Below are 18,232 nucleotides of genomic sequence, written 5' to 3'. Positions count from 1 at the left end.
ACAAAAAAATGATGTCACGGACTAACCGGATCGGACTGGGTGTCTTTCAGTAAATAATAGTTGGCCTTATCAGATCCCACAGCAGGCCGTGCGGGTATATTATTGTTGTTGTGTGGGATATATCTTCTGCCGGACTGTATTACTACTGCAAGTCTCAACGTCGCTGACTGAAATCATAATTCGGTCGTCTCGAAAAGAAATAAAAGACAAAAGAAAGTTTGGACAACCAACAAAAGAAAATCTAATAATCCAAGCGAAGCAGCAACAAAACAAAAAAGGGGAACGACGACGAGTGATGCCAACGCAGCGGCGGGTCACCAACCAACAACTGAGAATCGGTTGTTTGTCTAATAACGAGCGCTACTTCATCAGTACCTTTTCATCATCAAGAGAGAAAATCCAACAAAAGACTCACAAATGCACAAGGCCATTCATCTCAATTTCTGTAATAGCGACGAAATGAGAAATGTACATTAGACTGTGTGTTGTCGACCGTACAACAATCTACACAATAACTCTTGGAAGCTGCGCGGATTTTCATTTCAACAACACACCTGACAGATCTATGATTATTAAATTTCATTTGTTTTCGTATGATAACACTTTACGACGTCTGTGTGGTGCCCCTGGAATAAGTACATCCCATGTAGAGAATAACGGCTGGGAACGGACAACTTTGGATGTTTTGGGACGCTCAATTAGTGAAATTGCTGCCGGTTCAAAGATGTTCACGATTCTCCACATTTTCACAAGTTCCAAAGGTGCCCGAATCTCGTCGATACCGGTAGAATGTAGAATTAGAAACTCGACTCGGCACGCATAACAACAAGACACAAAACAAAACCAAAACCAAAAAGAAATTAATTCTATTTCACATCTTCTCTAACAAGAAATTCAAAATGGCTGAACTACCTTCAATTTAATGATTCACGTTGGCCGCGAACTATAACCGAGCCATTCGACTTTCAATGCGGAGATGCGCCCGCTATTACGTGGAATGTCGTCTTTATATTTTTATTTTATTTATTTTTACAGCAATTAGAGTTATACCTGGGCAAGAAAGGCGGCCGTTTCCGTGGCGAGTCGAGCCGCTAATTCTAGTTGACGTTCACCGGCACCACTTGGCCTCTCTCTTCCATCAGCAGTTCCGTGATTCCAACAATCGTTGATACCATCTGATTTGATGTACCAAGGTTCAGTTGTCACGCTATCACTGTTTAGTTATATACAACGCGGGAAATTTTGGGTGTAAATCCCAACCAAAAAAAAGTATTTTATATTAATAGTCGACTGTCGACTGACAACATCCAGTTGCACACGCGTTGGAAAGAGGTTATCTAATAAAAGAAGAATATTTGGCAGTACTCACAAAGTCACAATTCTACCTCGTTGTCCTTGACGAACCTTACGTCTATCTAACAACTTCAGTTGATGTTTACTCCTTTTTTGTTGATAACACGTTATTTTCACGGCAGCTACATTATGCATATTACTGGAATTGAAAGTGTTATATAATTTCGATATGTGGGTACTCCTTTTGTATAGTGTTGACAATCGGGTTTAATATTTTGTGTGGTCTCAAACGAATCGCAACTCTTGACTCATTCATAATTTTTTCATTACATAAAATAATGGAAATAGGGGTAAAATTCGACAGAAATGCAAATGATTCAAAAATAGTCTCATTTCAAATTCAACTTTGATTGAAAAATATTGCCCCATCCTAATCCACATTTTCTCGATGTTTACTCATCCCCTCAGTTTTCACGTTTTCAAAGACCAACATGAATTTTATTTTAAAATATTTATAACTGAATCACGATTTTGAAATTGTGGTCATTATATCAAATCATTTTATTTAAAAAAATATTTGTGGTAGCCGATTCACCTTCGAAAATAATAATTATAATTAAAAAAGAAATGCAACCCAGCTCAAGTTGATTCGGGGGCCATTGATTCATTGTCAGTTTTTCGTCGATGGAGCAGGTTGTTCTTTATTCGTGCTATTTTGTCCACGTGTTGATGGACCGCCATTGGATAATTTGGAACAATTTCGGGTAAATTCTCCATTTCTAGCATTTTGTATTTGTTAAAAAGAGAAGTAAAAGTAAAGTAAATGCCGTAATTAGAGTACAGTTTTACCCAAAATCAACCTTGATTGAAAACAATCATTTCCCCCTAAAACAGTAAAACATGATTGAACTTGAATTTGGTTAGCTCACCCCAGTCGCTTGTATATGTACTTTATCAGATCATTAAGATGAAAGCAATTTGCGTTGCTCAATGAACACGAGCTTATCAGAGAATCACGCTAGCAGTCAGAACTCGTCTTTTTGACCACACTCAAACTTTTATTTTTTGAAAGGAACATGTTGAATAGAGAGAGAAAGAGATACGAGTCTCGGGCAAAGAAAACGCATCCAGATGTATTTATGAAACGAGTCTCGTCATGAGTGACAATACACAAACTGGCTGTGAAATAGTCGAAAGATATTAACCGGATTATGCGGCCATCTTTTCTTGTCACGTAGCCAACTGCATACGTAATGTGTCGGAACGGAACAACAGTGTCGTACACGCACCAACACTTCTTTTATTCTATCAAAAGTTTGATTTCCTATGTTTATTAGATGTGTTATTATCCTTCGTATTCGGTTAGGCAGTGTTTGTTATAGCCGTTTATTATTCATCACCAACCACTAAAAATCTGAAAATTCTCTTGTGTCTAGATGATGGAGGAGCCTCTCCACCGAATTTGGCGATTTCTTTTCACACGAAAATTATTACACTCGCTGGATACCAGATGGAGCTGGAGATATCGATTGCTGATTGAATTCAAGAATCAAGAAAAAGATGCGAAAGAAAACAAAAGACAAAAGCAGCGAAAAAAGACAACAAAAAAAGACAACAAAAAAGAGAGGCAAGTCCTGCTGGCCATAACACAGTCAACGGAGCTCTGCTAGCTGGCTGCTGTGCGCCGAACGGGAGGTGTGTTCACCAGAAAACGGGAGGGAACGAGTTTACGAGAGAGTACGACGGTCCAGGCCATGCCCAGGCCAGAGAGACTAGAGCTAAGCAAACCTTCCGTAAAAGCAGACCTACTCTTGGTGGCTGCTGCTACTGCTGCTGCTCTATGTGCGGTAATAAAAGGCGCAATAGTCGGTCGGCAGCAAGTCAGTTGCCTGTTGGCTGTCGCCCTATACTGAACACGTGTCCCCTCGACGCCTCCCATTTCTTATTGTGCGATTTCGACCTTTTTAAATTGGAGTGGAGAACTACAGGAACAGGAAAAGAAATTTTAACACTTGGTGCGCCCGGATGGCGAATGACTTTTGTGCGGAATAGTGTCGTGAGCCCCCCCGCGATCGATTACATACGATGATGATGACTAACTGACACGGACCCCAGTGCTGTGATCGGAGTTGAAAAGACGCTAGTTTTTTTAGATCAATTGTTGTTTTGTACACTTGTCTTCCGGGCAATAGTGAGATGTTGCAGCAACCGTCGCCTCACGGTTTACAACAACAACAGCATCCGTCAGACGATTTGTACGCCAATCCCGCCGATTTGATTCACAATCATCACCTCCCCCATCACCACCACCACCTGCATCAGCAGCAGCAGCAACAGCAGCAGCAGCAGATTCAACTCCAGCAGCAGCATCCGCACCAATCGAACAGCAGTGCCGCCGTTTTGCCCATGGACTTGCACCTACCTCAGGGATATCCGTTCTACTCGACGTCCCATAGCGGCAACAACAGCGCCAACAACAACAACAGCAGCAGGTAGGCCACACAGCCACTTATTCTATTATTATGAATGTAAGCGACTTTTTCACTCACCGGCGTGTCTATATCGAGTTACAGCGTGACTTTTAACGTGAGTATACGGTATAAAGATGAGAGTCCACTTTATCCGGTAACCGGAAACCCTCGTTCGATGTGCGTAGTGATAGAATTCCGTTGTGCGGCCGTTTTCTTCTTCCCATCTTTTGTTATTATGACGTCACTGTTGATTGAATCGGCTATTGGAACGAGCCCGCAAGTCCCGCCGCAAGTGCTGCTCTGTTGATGCGGCGCGCCAGCCGGAATTCAATTGATCCGGCTGTCGATCAACACACAACAAGACTCACCGCACACACCGTTCCCGTGAGTCTTTTCAAAGCGCGCGCCCGGCAGATTCTTTTATTGATATTGGAAGCTGGCCCATCTTATCGTACACACGCACACACACGAACCGGCTGGAGCACGATGGATCGCAAGGGGGCGGTTATTGCCGATATCGAAATTTGTATATCACGCTCCCGAATTCACTTGATTGATATCCGCTCTGAAATGTGATTGGTGGCAGGCCTATAAAAATCTTTGGAATGTGCTGAGAAAGTTATTGAATTAATCCCGAACTTCCCCTGCCGCAACGGCACGTGTATTTTTTGGAGGTACCCGGTCTAGGTGTTTTATTTCTTTAGTCGGCTAAGGTTCACTTAACTCATCATCCCGCCATCTTTGAGGATGTCTTGGCCACTTTCGGGATGTATAGTAGTGGCGGCAGTAGAGAGTCGGTGGATCTCTAGAACAGGCGGCATCTTCCACCCTTTCATTCTCTGGCGACATTTTGACTTTGTTTGATTCTCTCCTGGTTTTTTCTTTCTCTCTTTTCTTTTTTGGCTTCTTTTGTCCTTTTCTCTTTTTCTTTCTTTCTTTGAAAAATCATCTTTCTCATCTCCCGAACGGAGAGAGAAAAGAAAACGTCGAGTCAATGTTGGGCTGAATTCCGCCGCGCGTATATAGTATTATTATAGATCGAGGTATGCTGCTGCAAACTGAATGCGGAGGCAAGCCACCAGGCTCAACGACGAAATTCACAGATACGTAGGCTATATGCATGTTGTATGTACGACACACACATTCGTATGTGGCATTTCATTATGGTCATTTGAATGTGCAGCACTGTGGTAGTACCGAGTATTAGACGGTCAATGTACCGTTGTCGTGGCGCTCTCAGTTCAATCCATCGGGCGAGGATTAATGAGAACATTCCGCATCACTGATATCAGCATTCCACCCCTTTTTTTCTTTTCTATTTCTTACTTCCTTCTTGTTATATAACTTATACACATCCGGAATGAATGCCGACGTATCGAGCGTCTGATAGTCGACGAAATCTTTTCTTTTTAATGGATAGATTGCAATTAGTGGGAGGGAGGATATAGCCAGCGTCTTAACGTATTTCCCCCGTTCAGAACGAAATCATCACCGAGGCACAGAAGCAGAGAGATGTCGTATAGGTTAACAATGGTCACTTGGTATGTTGTGCAGATAACGCCCGAGTGCGGAAGAAGAAGAAGAAAACCTTGTCCCAAGTTTGAATATCCTGTTTAGATCCAGATCGAACTCGCTTGCATCTGGATGGTGATGACAATCTCAATAGCCAACCCCCGCGCGACGGCTGATGTTGTGAGAGAGAGAGACTACCTGTCGGTGTGCGATCAGCTGATTAGCTAATGAGTCCCCAAAATTGTGTTTGAGCGAAAGGAGAAAGCCGTGAAGAACGTTGATGACGTCTCTTGACGCAATATAATGCGGGCCCGCGCGCCAATCGGCAACTTTTCAACCTTAATGGAAACCCCCCGTCCGCTCCCCGATTGATGGATGTCCGGCTGCTGCTGCTGCTGCCCGCCCGGTACCGCGTTTGAGGGCCACCCACCCATGGATCGGGGGGGGCTGATGCTGACGAGCAGCGATGGAGAGGATAAATGTACATATAGTGATCGATGGATGAGGGGGGTATCCATCGCGCGCGATAGTTTCCAGTCACCAGACTGTAAAAGGTGGTGACCTTGTTTTGATTTTATTTTATTTATTTATTTTCCTTCTTCCTCTTCATTCTTTGGCCTCCCCTCTTTTTTTCGTTCTGTTTGTTTCGTCTCTTACTGTACGCTCGACTTCACTGGCCCGGGAAATTAATGACCGGCCGTCTTCAGACGTATTTTCTCTCTACACACACAACAGTGCCGGGCGCGCGACTCGAGCTGCTGCTGCATAGGACGGCCAGTGTTGCGGGCTGCTGCCACGCTAAAGCGCTCGGCAGTCGAAACTCGAAAGAGCATTTCCCTGTTCCAGATTTCCCCCCTCTCTCACCTTTTCTTTTATGTTTTTTTTTCCGATTTATTCTTTTCTGTTTTTCTGTTTTTTTCTTTTTTTTGAGATCTTTGACTTCACATGGTCGTTGAATTCTCGTCATTACTCAACCGTGTTTCTATATCAGTTTGTATAAATTCTACCGCCAATTTTTTTCAATTTGAAAAATGAGAGAGAATCCGCGCCGGGTAGAAGGTTCGAAATAAGAGATAGATCCGGAATATTTAGTTTCAACCGAGCGTATTTAGTAGCGTGAATTTCTACACCTTTATTGATTATTTTCCCGTTTTCCGTGATTCGTTTTGATTTTTTTTTTCGTTTTTTTTTCTTATTAATTTATTTGTTTTTTTGAGTGAAATTTGTTTCGTTGTGGAGGCGAACGGACGTTATCATTAATTCACGACGACTGAGCCGGGGTTTTTGTTATGAATCTCTTGTGTATGTTTTTTGAGACCGAAGAAGAAGAAGAGGGGCGGGTCACTTTTTAGCCGGACGCGCCTCATTTGTCTGTGAACTTTTGAGAGCAGCAAAGATTTTTTAAAGTCTCGTTTCTTACAGAATTGAATATTCCCTTTTTTTACATGGAGCACTTTGTCTTAAGCCGTATAGCAAGTACTACCCCATCGGTCCTATCCGGCAGTTGGATGCGAGCACAATCGGACAACCGTATCTCCAGCGATTCAACTTCTCTCTCTCTCTTACGTGTTTCCTTATCGTGTCACTTTCAGATGTTCATACCAACAAGATTTTTGGGGGCTTTTTTAAGTTGAACGATTAAGAATACCGAGGAAAAAAGAAATGGATTTTTGTCCTTACTATTATACTCGATTTTGTGTTTTTCATCCGTCGGCCATTACCGTCCCGAACCCAGACAACAATCGATTTCGTTTTAGTCCCAATACTAGTGGCATCGAACTAGTCAAATAGTCTGCTCGGGGAGGTCACCCACGGCGCTTCGGATTGATTGTTCACAACGTTACCGACCGAGCGATAGATATTGACTTAGATGGACAATCAGGTGGAACCACACACGCGCGCGCCCAGCACTTGGAGAGCCGGTGCTGATAGAAACTGTATAATACAAGAAAACGAGGAAGGAAGGATAAAATAGGAGACAGAAAAAACAAAAAATAAAGAAGAAGAAGAAAAAACAAAACAAGTTTTCTAAAATCTTGTATAAGACTGTCACACACACAGACGACGATGTTTTTTTTTTATTTTTATTTTGTCTACCTCTTTTTTTATTTTATTTTATTTTATTTTTTTTTTAAAGTTGGATTTTCAGTTGTGCGCTTGGCCGTGTATTTCATAAAAGGCACCGGTGCCTATAATGTATCTTGCGCGACGATAGGTTTCTTTCTTCCAATAGGCAGCAGCAGCAGTGTGCCATGCCAAGGGTATATTATACACACATTCATACAATTAGATGCATATATATACCAGTTAACCGAGTGTGTGCGTTTCAACTGCGGTGACTTGGGTGGCCGTTTCTTGGCGACACCGGGGTGGCGCTTTAGATTTCTTGTTTTTTTTCCTTTTGTTTTTTGTTTTTGTCCTCCCCCCTTGTCCATTGCGTTTCGCATTTTCTTTTTCTTGTTTCTCTCTCAATTATCCGACAAGAAAATCAGACACAGACCAGAGCAAATGAAACAAATGAAAGCGCGGCGATAAAAAAAAAATCCCGGAGCCCAAGCTCTCCAACTTGTCCCTCTTTTTTCCCTTTTGATTGGCGGACCGCACCTGAAGGGCAACTTTCTCAATGAACGTCATCGCGCATTGATCGTCGTCGGCCAAGACTCGATTGATTGGATCTGATAATTATTTTCCGTTACCTTCTGCAGCGCAGGGAATTGAACGAAAAACGTAAAAAGGAGCGGACGGTACCGGGAAAATAGACACTCAAAAGGCCGAGGAAATCGAGTAAAAAACAAACAAGTTTTTTTTTTTATTTTTAACATTTAAGACATTTTTCTTGTGTGATTCGGTTAGTTTTAAAAAAAGTAAAAAAAAACTTGATGGAATAGCCGAATGGGAAAAACAAAAAAAAAACAAAAAAAGAAAAGTCAACCGCCTTTGCCGTTGTCCCTTTGATAATCGAGTCCTCGTTTGTCTCTTTCAAAGTCTCCCAACCTACGACTCCGTACGGTCCGTTATATGCGTTCACGTATATAGGCACGGTGCGTAAGATACATATAAATGTATAAATAATACAGGAGACTAAAATATACTACTACTACTACGTGTATTATACATCTATAAACAAACCCTTGTTTTTTTAAAAAAAGAAATTTTTCGTGAGATTTTTTCCTTGAAACGTAGTAGACGGTTGATACGGAGTGGAGTCGGGACTTTTGCTATTTAGGCCTATTTAAGGTTTTCCGTCTGGAAGGTCGCTATCGATTCATCAGAGACGAAAGAGATGGATTCAATCGGGTGTCGTGAGTTGACGCTGATATCCCGCTGGCCAGTCGTCACACAAACGGGCACGTTATAAATACCCGGCTCGCATACAATGAACATATAGACGCGCGGGCATATATATTTTTGGGTAGCGCGCGCTAAAGGGTTATATATACACAGCCAGGGGACGGTTTGGCTTGATGCTTGAGCGCCCGGTCACGCTCGCCGTCGTCACGCATTAATCGCACGTCATTGATCCGCGTGTATAAATTACACACGACGAAAAAGAAATAGCCGGGCTCCTACTGCTGCTCCTGCTGCTCCTGCTGCTGCTGTGGTCTCTTCACATTTTTCCTCTTGGCCAGTCCAACGGGCCAGTCAACAGCAGCAGCAGCAACCGGCAGCAGCGCTAAATAACAAAACGTTCGCCATTTAGTTCTTCCTTGTTGGCTCGCGCCGAGAGATTTGCCTCCCGTTGTGATTGAGCATCGGACTATTCCGATTGGCGCGCGATGACATGACGTTTGACCTAAACGAAACACACACGTCCCTCCCCTACTAGGCCCGCATCTGGAAATTGCGCTGCTGCATTTGTTTTTTATTTTGTTTTTCTTTCTTTCTCCAGACTGGGCAAACTAAAACGGACATGTTGGATGATGTGTATACAAAACGCATTGTGTAAGATGTCGGCCAACAACTTGAGCCAAGTTTAATTCAATTGAGACCGCAAAGTCGAAAGGGAAACTCGCGCATAGAAACTGAAAATGCAAATGAGTCTGGTGCACACACACACACACACACGACGGAGGAAACTGTGTTGATTGGGCAGCACGTCGAAGAGCATATAGTAGACACTGGCGTGTGCATATAGTAGATATATATACTCTCTTGCATGCTGCATGTTTTTAAAAGTGACGGCTTCGTTTACTCGGGCTTCTGCAACTTGCGGCGCGGTTTATTCGCCGTCTGTGCAACCGGGAGAGAGAGAGAGAGAGAGAGTTCCCGGGAGAGAAAGGGGGGGCATCACCGGAGGAAGTTGCGGGTGGCATTTGCATGGCCAAAATGACAAAAGCTAAGCAACCAAACTAGAAGCTGGGCTGGGCTGTGCTGTGCTGGGAGGGAATAAGGAGCAGCGATAACCATCACCTCCGAATAACCGGCAGTGGGCAAAGTAGCTGGAGCAACTCTTCTCAAACCCACACACGGCACGGCACGGCGGGAAACGGAGCCTTCGGGACCAATTCAATCAGTCATCCCGCCTCGATCCCCCTCCTCTCTCCGTTCGTTTCATTCTCTTAATCGAAAACGGCGACTCGACTTTCCCAGATTCTTCTCTTTATTTGGGGTGCGGATGACAATCGACATTTCCGTTTTTGAGAGCTGGAAATTCGTGTTTGCATTTTGCCCATTTTATCTGATTTCAGTCAGTTTGGCCTACTTGTTTGTGGTAATTGAAGCCCCGCAGACGAAATGTACAAATCTGTCGCACACCGCGATCGTGCGTGAAAAATCCTATTGGCGCACAATACTATACTATAATCTAGGACAGCAGCGCTGCGTGTGGTGGTGGGGGATTAGGTCGAGTCCATTTTTTTGACCCGGGGCAAACCGGGCCAATTTTGCGGTTGTGGAAAAATACAAAACAAATCAAACAAGACGGAGCGTGTCTCATAAATCGGATCAGTCCATCCTTTGCCTCCCGTTTTTTTGGTTTGGTTCCCTATTCACCCCTTTTTATTCGTATTATTACGAGCAAGCGGCTTATAGCATATGCAAATAAGGGACCGACAGTCGTTAAACGTTAGAGCCAGGAGAGACAAACCCCCCGGCAGCTAAAAAAAGAGAAGCAGCAGCAGCAGTTGCATAGGGGGGCGACGGATGTAATGTTGTTTCCCTCCCCGCTTGAAAAAAAAATGTGTTATAGTATCGCGCTGTTGTTATGAAATGCGATTCGCTTCCCCGCCAAGAGGCAGCGGAATGACACACACCGCCATGCTGGACCCACCACCCCTTTTCCACGCGGATCCCCCGTCGATATCTTCCGAAATTCTTGAAATGCGGAGAATAATCGTAAAAAAAAAGAAAAGAAAAAAACAAATCAACCACGTCAGATATTTTTCGATTCGTATAAATTTATTCGGATCATATAACAGCTCTCCGCTTTTTTTTTCCCTTGATATTTGTTTGTTTCGTTTCCAAGGGGATTGCGTTAGATTTGGTGTCGTAATTGAGACGAGCACCGCCTTTATACTGTTATTGGCGTTTGCACACATTCGTCCGGGGCAGCTGTTGCTCTCTGTGTGTGGGTTTTTGTTATTACTATCGGGGGGAAAGAAAAATCAAAGGCAAACACACATCGAACAATAAAAATAACATGTGTATTGCATTATTGTCTTTGGAGATAAACCGCACGGCTCGATGGTTTTTCGTGTAACTGATAAGATTTTTTATTTTTTGAAGGAAGAAAGTGGAACGGTAGGCCTTTCGATGATGACGGGTGCATTATTAATGAAAGGTGAAAAGATGCCGTTTGTGACGGATGACGAATGAGACGAGGATATGTTGCGTATACAAGAGAGAAATGGGGATGACATTGCATTGGTACATGTCAATCGGACAAGAGCTTCTTCTTCGGTACAGACGACACACACCGTTCAAATCGACTGTCCACGTCGAGAGATGACGAGAATTTTGGGCAACTTTCACAATTCCAGTTTCCCGTTATCTATGTGTGTCATTAGAGATTTTTCATGGACGACATGATTGATTCCGCTCCAGAGGAAAACAACAATAACAATCGCCCCATCATATTTTTTGTTTTGTTTTACCCAATGAATCGGGGCGTGTGTCTCTTGATAGTTGATAGACCGAGCCCCAATATACATGGCCCGCCTCTGCGCGTATAGTAGGTACCACCCGGGCTAAAAGGCGACCCAGAGATATTGGTAAGAAAACATTCCATCACGATGTGGACAGACATTCCTCAACTTATCGATATTTCCATGTTGGTATAAAACCAAAATAAATCAAAACAACCCTTTAACGGCGCATCGGATTAGAAATCGGAGAAACGTGAAATTCGGTCCAAGTTATTATTGGACGCGCGCTGTTTGAATGGATTTTTGAAGACGACGGAGTTATCTACAATTGGGTAATGATGGCTAAAGACGCACAGTTTCTTTTAATTATTTTGTTGGGGGAAAGATTCAAGTGGGAAAAAGATATCGATAGCTGTTTTGATCAGATTGTGTGATGCTGGGATTATTATATACCCATCACCGGTTTGTGTGTGTGTGAATCCCGAGACAGGCACTGCGATGTGCAGGTAAATTCCCAGCGTATAAATACATATTTATTTATAGGATGATAGGGAAATGAAGAGAGCCGGACACACAGACACACACACACACGAAAAAAAAAAAGGCTGGACGTCCGCTATAAACACACCTGTTTTTACGAGTTGGACGCGGAGGTGCGAGTAATCAAGATGGGCAGTAAAGATAATCAACCGATAGATCCCCCCTTTGTCAGGTTCTTGGCGTTACGTAAAAAATATTCCACGCGTATTGCACCGTCCAGACGCAACTTTAACCAAACCCGTCGGGGCCTTTCTCTCTCTCTCTCTTTCTTATACAATCACAATTCGATCAATTTATGATTTTTTTCTCCCCGTTTGATTTATTGTACAATATAATGCACACACACACACATCCCCTCTCTTTCTCTCTATCGCCCGGAATGATGAGGAAATCTTCTTCGTTTTACGTCAATTGTTTTCCACCTCTACCCCTTTGTGTCTCTCTGGCTTAGAAGGAGAGTGCTGCGCTGGACTTTTGTTGGGGGGGAACAGGTTCTTCTTAAGACGCCGCCAGCAGTTTGTAGAAGAAGGCCATCGGGAGAGACTGTGGAAGAATGGAAGAGAGAGAGAAATAGGGAAAAAAGGATAAAGGTGTGCTTTTTAACGCGCGCGCGCGCATCGCAGTTGTTTCCAACACTTTTCGAGAGCTGTGGCTGGTCCTCATCGTCCGGCAATCTACCACGTCCCAGCAGTCCAGCTCGCAGTGAGCTGAGACGAAGAAGCTGAGGCTGTACATGTCCGTCACCCGTCAGCATTAGCACTGGCCTCGTCCCGTCAGCCTCACTGGTTCCCAGGTGTTGGGACGAGTCTCACCTCTTTTGTAAGTTGTGGCTGTTGCTCCTCCAGCTCATGCTGCTGCTTCTGCTGCCGTCCCTTTTGCGTTTAACAAGCGATCCGAAATGGTTGAGGCGACATCTTTTCACGTCACTTCCGTCAAACGCATCTCTTGTGTCCAAGTCCAGTCAAGCCAGCCACTACGGCGGAATGAATGGACGGGGACCAGAGAAATTTGGAAATTTTGTTTTTGAATCATGTTTGAATTCTTCTTGGCCGAGCTATTTTGAATTGTTGTCCATTGTTCGAAATGCTTCGCAATCGGTCGCTGTATTTGTTAGACTAACGTTACGTTTCCTATTGATTTATCTGTTTTTCCGCCAGCAGGAAAGGCGGACTTGAGGATTTCGTCACCGGCCACCATCATCCGAACAGCGGACTCCACTCGGGGTAAGTCCAGTCTTGATTTTTATCGGCATTTCGAATCAATTAGTCTCTCTCTCTCGGTGTTGTTGTTGTTGTTTTCTTGCGGCCGACTCACGAATGAATCGGGTTCTTTGAGCTGCTTGCCAAGCAACTGCATTAGCGGCTTCTCCCCCACCACGCCGCCCATTTTCCCCGTCCGGCAAATGGCCACTTGCCCTTTCGAGCCAGTGACAACTTCCCGCAGTCTCACAGCTTGTCGATGGCGTGTGTGTCTCCTTTTTCCCTTTCTCCAGCGTTCGGGACCCACCCAAAATGTTTTCCTAGTTGTTGCGGTCGGGTTGCGCAACAAGTGAGAAGCAAATCAAGTCATTAAAAAACGTTGAAGATGGCGCCGCTGGCTATAATAGTCAAATTATTATTATTATTATTTTTCTAATCAGATCCTGTAATCTTGGTATGAAGATATCAGATAACGGCGTTTGTTGAATGCATCTAGGCCTAATAGCCGCTGTTCGATTGAATGTGATGATGGTGGTAGTGGTGGTGGTGGGGGGGGGGGGGGGGGGTTGGCGTGTCGAATGGCATCGCCACTTGTGTGTAGATGATTCAACACGACCGTGATGATGACTGATTGCTCACGAAGCCAGGCGTTTGGGAAATGTTGCCACGTGACCACCTGCGAGCTGCCAGGTGCATTTCTTTTTCGAAAAATAAAGAAGAAAACTTGTTGCGAGTGTGTGATAATCGGTCACGCGAGCCACGCTCTTGTACTGTCCTCTTAACTCAGTCAACACAACTACACACACGGTAACATAGTTTGGCCACGCCTGATGATGTATCCTCCACTCTCCGCGGGCTTGTCATCCCTGGTTTCCCGGCCTCACTTGTATCACAGCGGGAAATTCGAAACCCAAAGTGATAAGTTACCGTTCTCTTTTTATTTTCAAGACCTTGGTGGTGGCATTTAGATGTGTTATAGTACGTGTGCAATATTTTGAACTGCTCTTGGTTGGATATCGATGACGCAATATTCCAACCTTCCTGACAAACGTTGCAGTTGGTTTTTTCTTTATCATCGTGAAATAAGAAAAAGGGAATTTCCTTTCGATTGGGAATTAAAGAAAAAGAAAAAGAAACTAAAACAAGTTTTCCTCGTTTACACGCCACACGGAATAAGGAAATAGGCCAGCGACATGCATTTGCATTCATTCATGTTTGAGGAAACATCGTTTAGAGCCATGGCGGCAGGAGGAAATCTGTCGTGACAAATGCTGAGGCTGTGACACAGGAAAACAGTTTTGGTTCCATTCGAATTTTCGCGCCTATTTCAAATCTTTTTGATTTCGATGGAAATGTCGAATAGTAGTGTACAAAGGCCTATGTACAATATTGGATATGGTTTATTAAAAAAAACGCGTCGGTCGTGTGACGAGGGGCGGGCAATTGAAGAATTATTCAAATGGCTGTGCCACCGGCTTGTCTTGTTTGATTCTCCCCTCGCCAAAGACCGCAACTTGCGGCAGATTCGTCGTTGTACCGCTGGCTATATATTCAATCCGGCTCGTGACTGCGACTGCTGCTGTATGTATATGGTCTAGTTTGAATCCAGTCGAATGGAATGACGTGTGTACAAGACGGCGGCATTGTTTCACTTCACTTTTTGACGCGATCGCTATGTGAGAAATTGCGGGCCAATGCGAAGAATTTGAAACAAACAAAACAAACAATGTGTAAGACGTATACCCATTCGTGATGCTCACGATGGCTTACCTCACGCTACATTGACCAATCAGAGTACACCTTACACAATCTATCGTTAATTTATATTCCGTTTGCGAGGATATGACGCAATAACCGGCAATAACTATATGGGCAAATTCTGAAACGGTTGACTACTCCAAGCTCTAGACTTTTTTTTTTTTTTTTTTTTCAATTTTAGTGTTTCCTGATGCCTATTCAAACATTGTTCTCGGCTCTAAACCCAAATGACTGTGACATTGTTGGAGTGGCTACTGAAAGACGCCATCAAGATGACCAGATGGCCCCTAGCTGCTAGCTCTCCCACTGTTTTTGGTTTTTGTTTTTCTCCCCCCTTTTTTGCTCTTTCTCTCTTGTGACATTTGTGACTGAACGGCCCCGTCTTCGTCTCGACTCTCCAGTCACTCAACAAGGAGGAGGACCAAGCGGTATTTTAGAAAAGAAGATTTTTTTGTTTTTGTTTTTTTGGTTCCTAGAGTTTCTAAAATCAAAAGTTTTTTAAGGAATCAAAGGGATAGAGAGAAAGAAGAAAATAGCTCGGCGATGTAAATAATCGTCGGTATACATAAATGATTTCGAGCTATAGTAGTCTAGTCCCTATGCGTGTAGTAGTGTACACCTCTAGCGGTCTTTTTTTTCTTCTTCTTCTTCTTCTTCATAATTCTAAATCAACAACCCGACAGTAAAATGAAGTATGTTAAACTTACACGTTTCTGTTGCTGCTGCTGCTGCTAGCTGCTTCATTTTTTTATTATTATTTCGACAGAAAATTGTAGGTCCGGGGAGTAGGAAAAAAAACAACAACAACAACAACAACTTGGCACCAGGATCCCCTTCTTTTTTTTTTTTAGTCTTTGAGAGAGAAAAAAAAAAAGATATACACATACAAATTTCACCCTTGGAGACGGGGGCCCAAATAGGAATAATGAGCAGCCCATTTGCATAGTCGACAGTTGGCTAGGGAAGGCCCATTTTTGTTATTATTTTTTTCTTCTTCACAGTTTCCTTTGTAGATTAAATATTTACACTTTTGCCGGTATACACGGACAGACACACACAGTGTGTAATGCGTGATTTATAGCACAGGACAGTGTTATGCAGCAATGTTGTTTCGAGATTCAACTCAAACAACACAAGTCCTCCCCCCCAAAAAATAAAACTAACAAATGACGAGAGTGCGACGGAACCCGGCAGAGTGGGCGGAGTAGCAGACAGGTTTTCCTTTTTTTTCTTTTTTGCGTGGAGCGGTGCCGTGGTAGGGGGTTGAAATCTGCCAAAGTCTCGCCGCCATCCGGGCCGCTATCGTTGTCGTTTGGCTCTTCTTCACGGCTTTGATTCTTTTTTCCCGGAATCTTCCACGCCATTTTGTCCATTCAATGTGTGCAATTTCTTTTTCTTTTCTTTTGTATTTCCCCCCGCTGGAAATGCGACCGATATCGAAAACCATTGGTTCGTCGTTTTTCGGCGATTTTATTTGAATCATTCATTGAGCGCGTGCTGTATAATCTGCGCGATTGCGATAAAAAACACGGACGGCATTTCGCCCGGGATTTCCTTTTGGTCACGCCATCTCTTTACAGGATCGAGTACTTAACAAGTACATTTTTTTTTGTTTTACGTACAAAACGGAATCCCTGTTGAGCAAAAAGGCAACAACAGCAACAACGACAACAAAGTGGATTTCCTGGTTGTTGCCTTTTTCCTTGTCGCGATGTGTTTCGTCGATCGCTGGCGGAACCAAAAGGAGTTTAAAGGCCGCCCCTGCTGCTGAGATTGGGTTATAGTGTAGTCGGGCGCCATCTTTTCCCTACTATAGACTTTTTATCCGGATAAATCTACGACGAGCGGCGAGTTCCAGCGCATGGAACTTAATCATTCGCGATTATTCGTCTCGTCGTCGTTGTGTTTTTTTCTTTTCCTGTTTTAGTATTATGCAAGTGGCTCAATACCACGCGTTTTTATTTTGCTTTCTCATCTTGATAGCCAATACTCACGGACGTCCTTCGTGATGTAACAGCTAGAGCGCTGAGCTGCTACTGTTGGTTTTGTTTGTTTTTTGAAAGAAAAAAGGGGGATTTTAATGTGTCGTTCCCACCTTTGCATGTTACGTTGTCTCCTAGCCATCTCTCTCCCATTTTCTATATAAGGGTATTTGGTTGCCCAGTCTGAAAGCCGTCTGCGCGCTTTTGTTGTTCTCCTTCGCCCCGGTCGACCCAAGCACGCGCTAAATTTTCCAATGATGTACATTTTGTACGTGCTGCCGGTTCGTTTGGGCTAACTAATTCGGCACTCTGTTAAAGCAAAATCTATGGACTCGAGCACACCAAGCCATCAATCGAAATCGTCCCTCGATATTGGTTGGATCTTTTTGGGAGACTAAAAACAAAATCTTACGCACAACATTAAAGGGAAGAACACATTGAAAAGTAGTGCTCTGCTCTCTCAAATTTACTTGGAACTTTGTTGTAATAAACTAAGGCAAGAGATGAAGAGATGCTTATCCACGAAGACTAGCAGTTTGATGGATCCGATCCTTTGGCCGCTCATTTACCATTGTGTGACAAGCACATGCCGTCCCCCCTCCTATACGTCCATCATGGGCATCAGCAGGCCATCAGCTACCGGTTCCCCCCCATTGCAGCTCTTTTTTTTATTCCAATTCGTTAACAGTCTTACAGTCATCCCCTGGCAGTAGTTCGATCCGTATCACATCAACAATCTATCGCAGTGTATATATATAAAGTTCTGAACAAATAATTCAGTCTCAATACTACTATATTTGTGATTTGGAAAAATGAAATCAAACATAATATTTCCAGTTGACAGACAATAGGTGAATGCTTTCATCTAGTCAATGATTGATTTGCCGCGTACGGCTTTCGCTATGTTCTTTATATTTATTTATTTATACCTATACTTTTTTTTTGTCGGGTTCTGCTTTTTCCGTCTTTCCCTATATACTCCGGGTGGGTTCTTTTAGTTTTATTTTATTTTTTTTTCAATTTAATTTATTTATTTTGCTTTGCTGTCGTAATGGGAGGGATTCCAAGATGGCCGACTGGACCATGTCTTGACATTGACGAATTTCCGTCACCACCGGTTTCCGAGCGAGACACACACACATTCAGAACCTGAAGAAGCTTCTAAAGACAGAGACAGAAGGAAAAGAAAGAAAAAAAAAACTAAGCAGAATATAATAAATATCTCTTTTGAGAATCAGACGAAATTCTCCGAGTCTCTCTCTCTGCTGTGTTTTTTCTTCTTCTTCTTCTTTCCTTACTACGATTGTCACAGCGACTTTTTAAGGTTCTTTTCAAATTAATGAGACCAACTGTTCTATCTGATTTTCTTTGTTTTTTTTTCTTCTTCTTCCTTT

The 18,232-nt window shown here is 43.3% G+C and overlaps 1 protein-coding gene across 3 annotated transcripts in view; it reads left to right on the top strand.

The window, feature by feature from the left end:
• The first annotated feature begins 2,963 nt into the window (after nucleotides 1–2,963).
• The window catches only part of LOC124201209 (protein trachealess-like), a 35,055-nt gene continuing 19,786 nt past the window's right edge, over nucleotides 2,964–18,232 (top strand). The window contains exons 1-2 of one of the 3 annotated variants that reach the window (XM_046597713.1): nucleotides 2,964–3,785; nucleotides 13,054–13,122. In XM_046597713.1, the coding sequence (XP_046453669.1) occupies nucleotides 3,490–3,785; nucleotides 13,054–13,122 (365 nt within the window). In that variant the 5' untranslated portion in view covers nucleotides 2,964–3,489. The remainder of the gene's footprint in view (nucleotides 3,786–13,053; nucleotides 13,123–18,232) is intronic. The other 2 variants (XM_046597715.1, XM_046597714.1) reach the window with 2 other exon arrangements.

Source organism: Daphnia pulex, chromosome 8 (assembly GCF_021134715.1).
Source record: "Daphnia pulex isolate KAP4 chromosome 8, ASM2113471v1".
Taxonomy (NCBI): domain Eukaryota; kingdom Metazoa; phylum Arthropoda; class Branchiopoda; order Diplostraca; family Daphniidae; genus Daphnia; species Daphnia pulex.
Note: the sequence above shows the minus strand (reverse complement) of the source record. Positions and strands in the feature narration are given on the sequence as shown.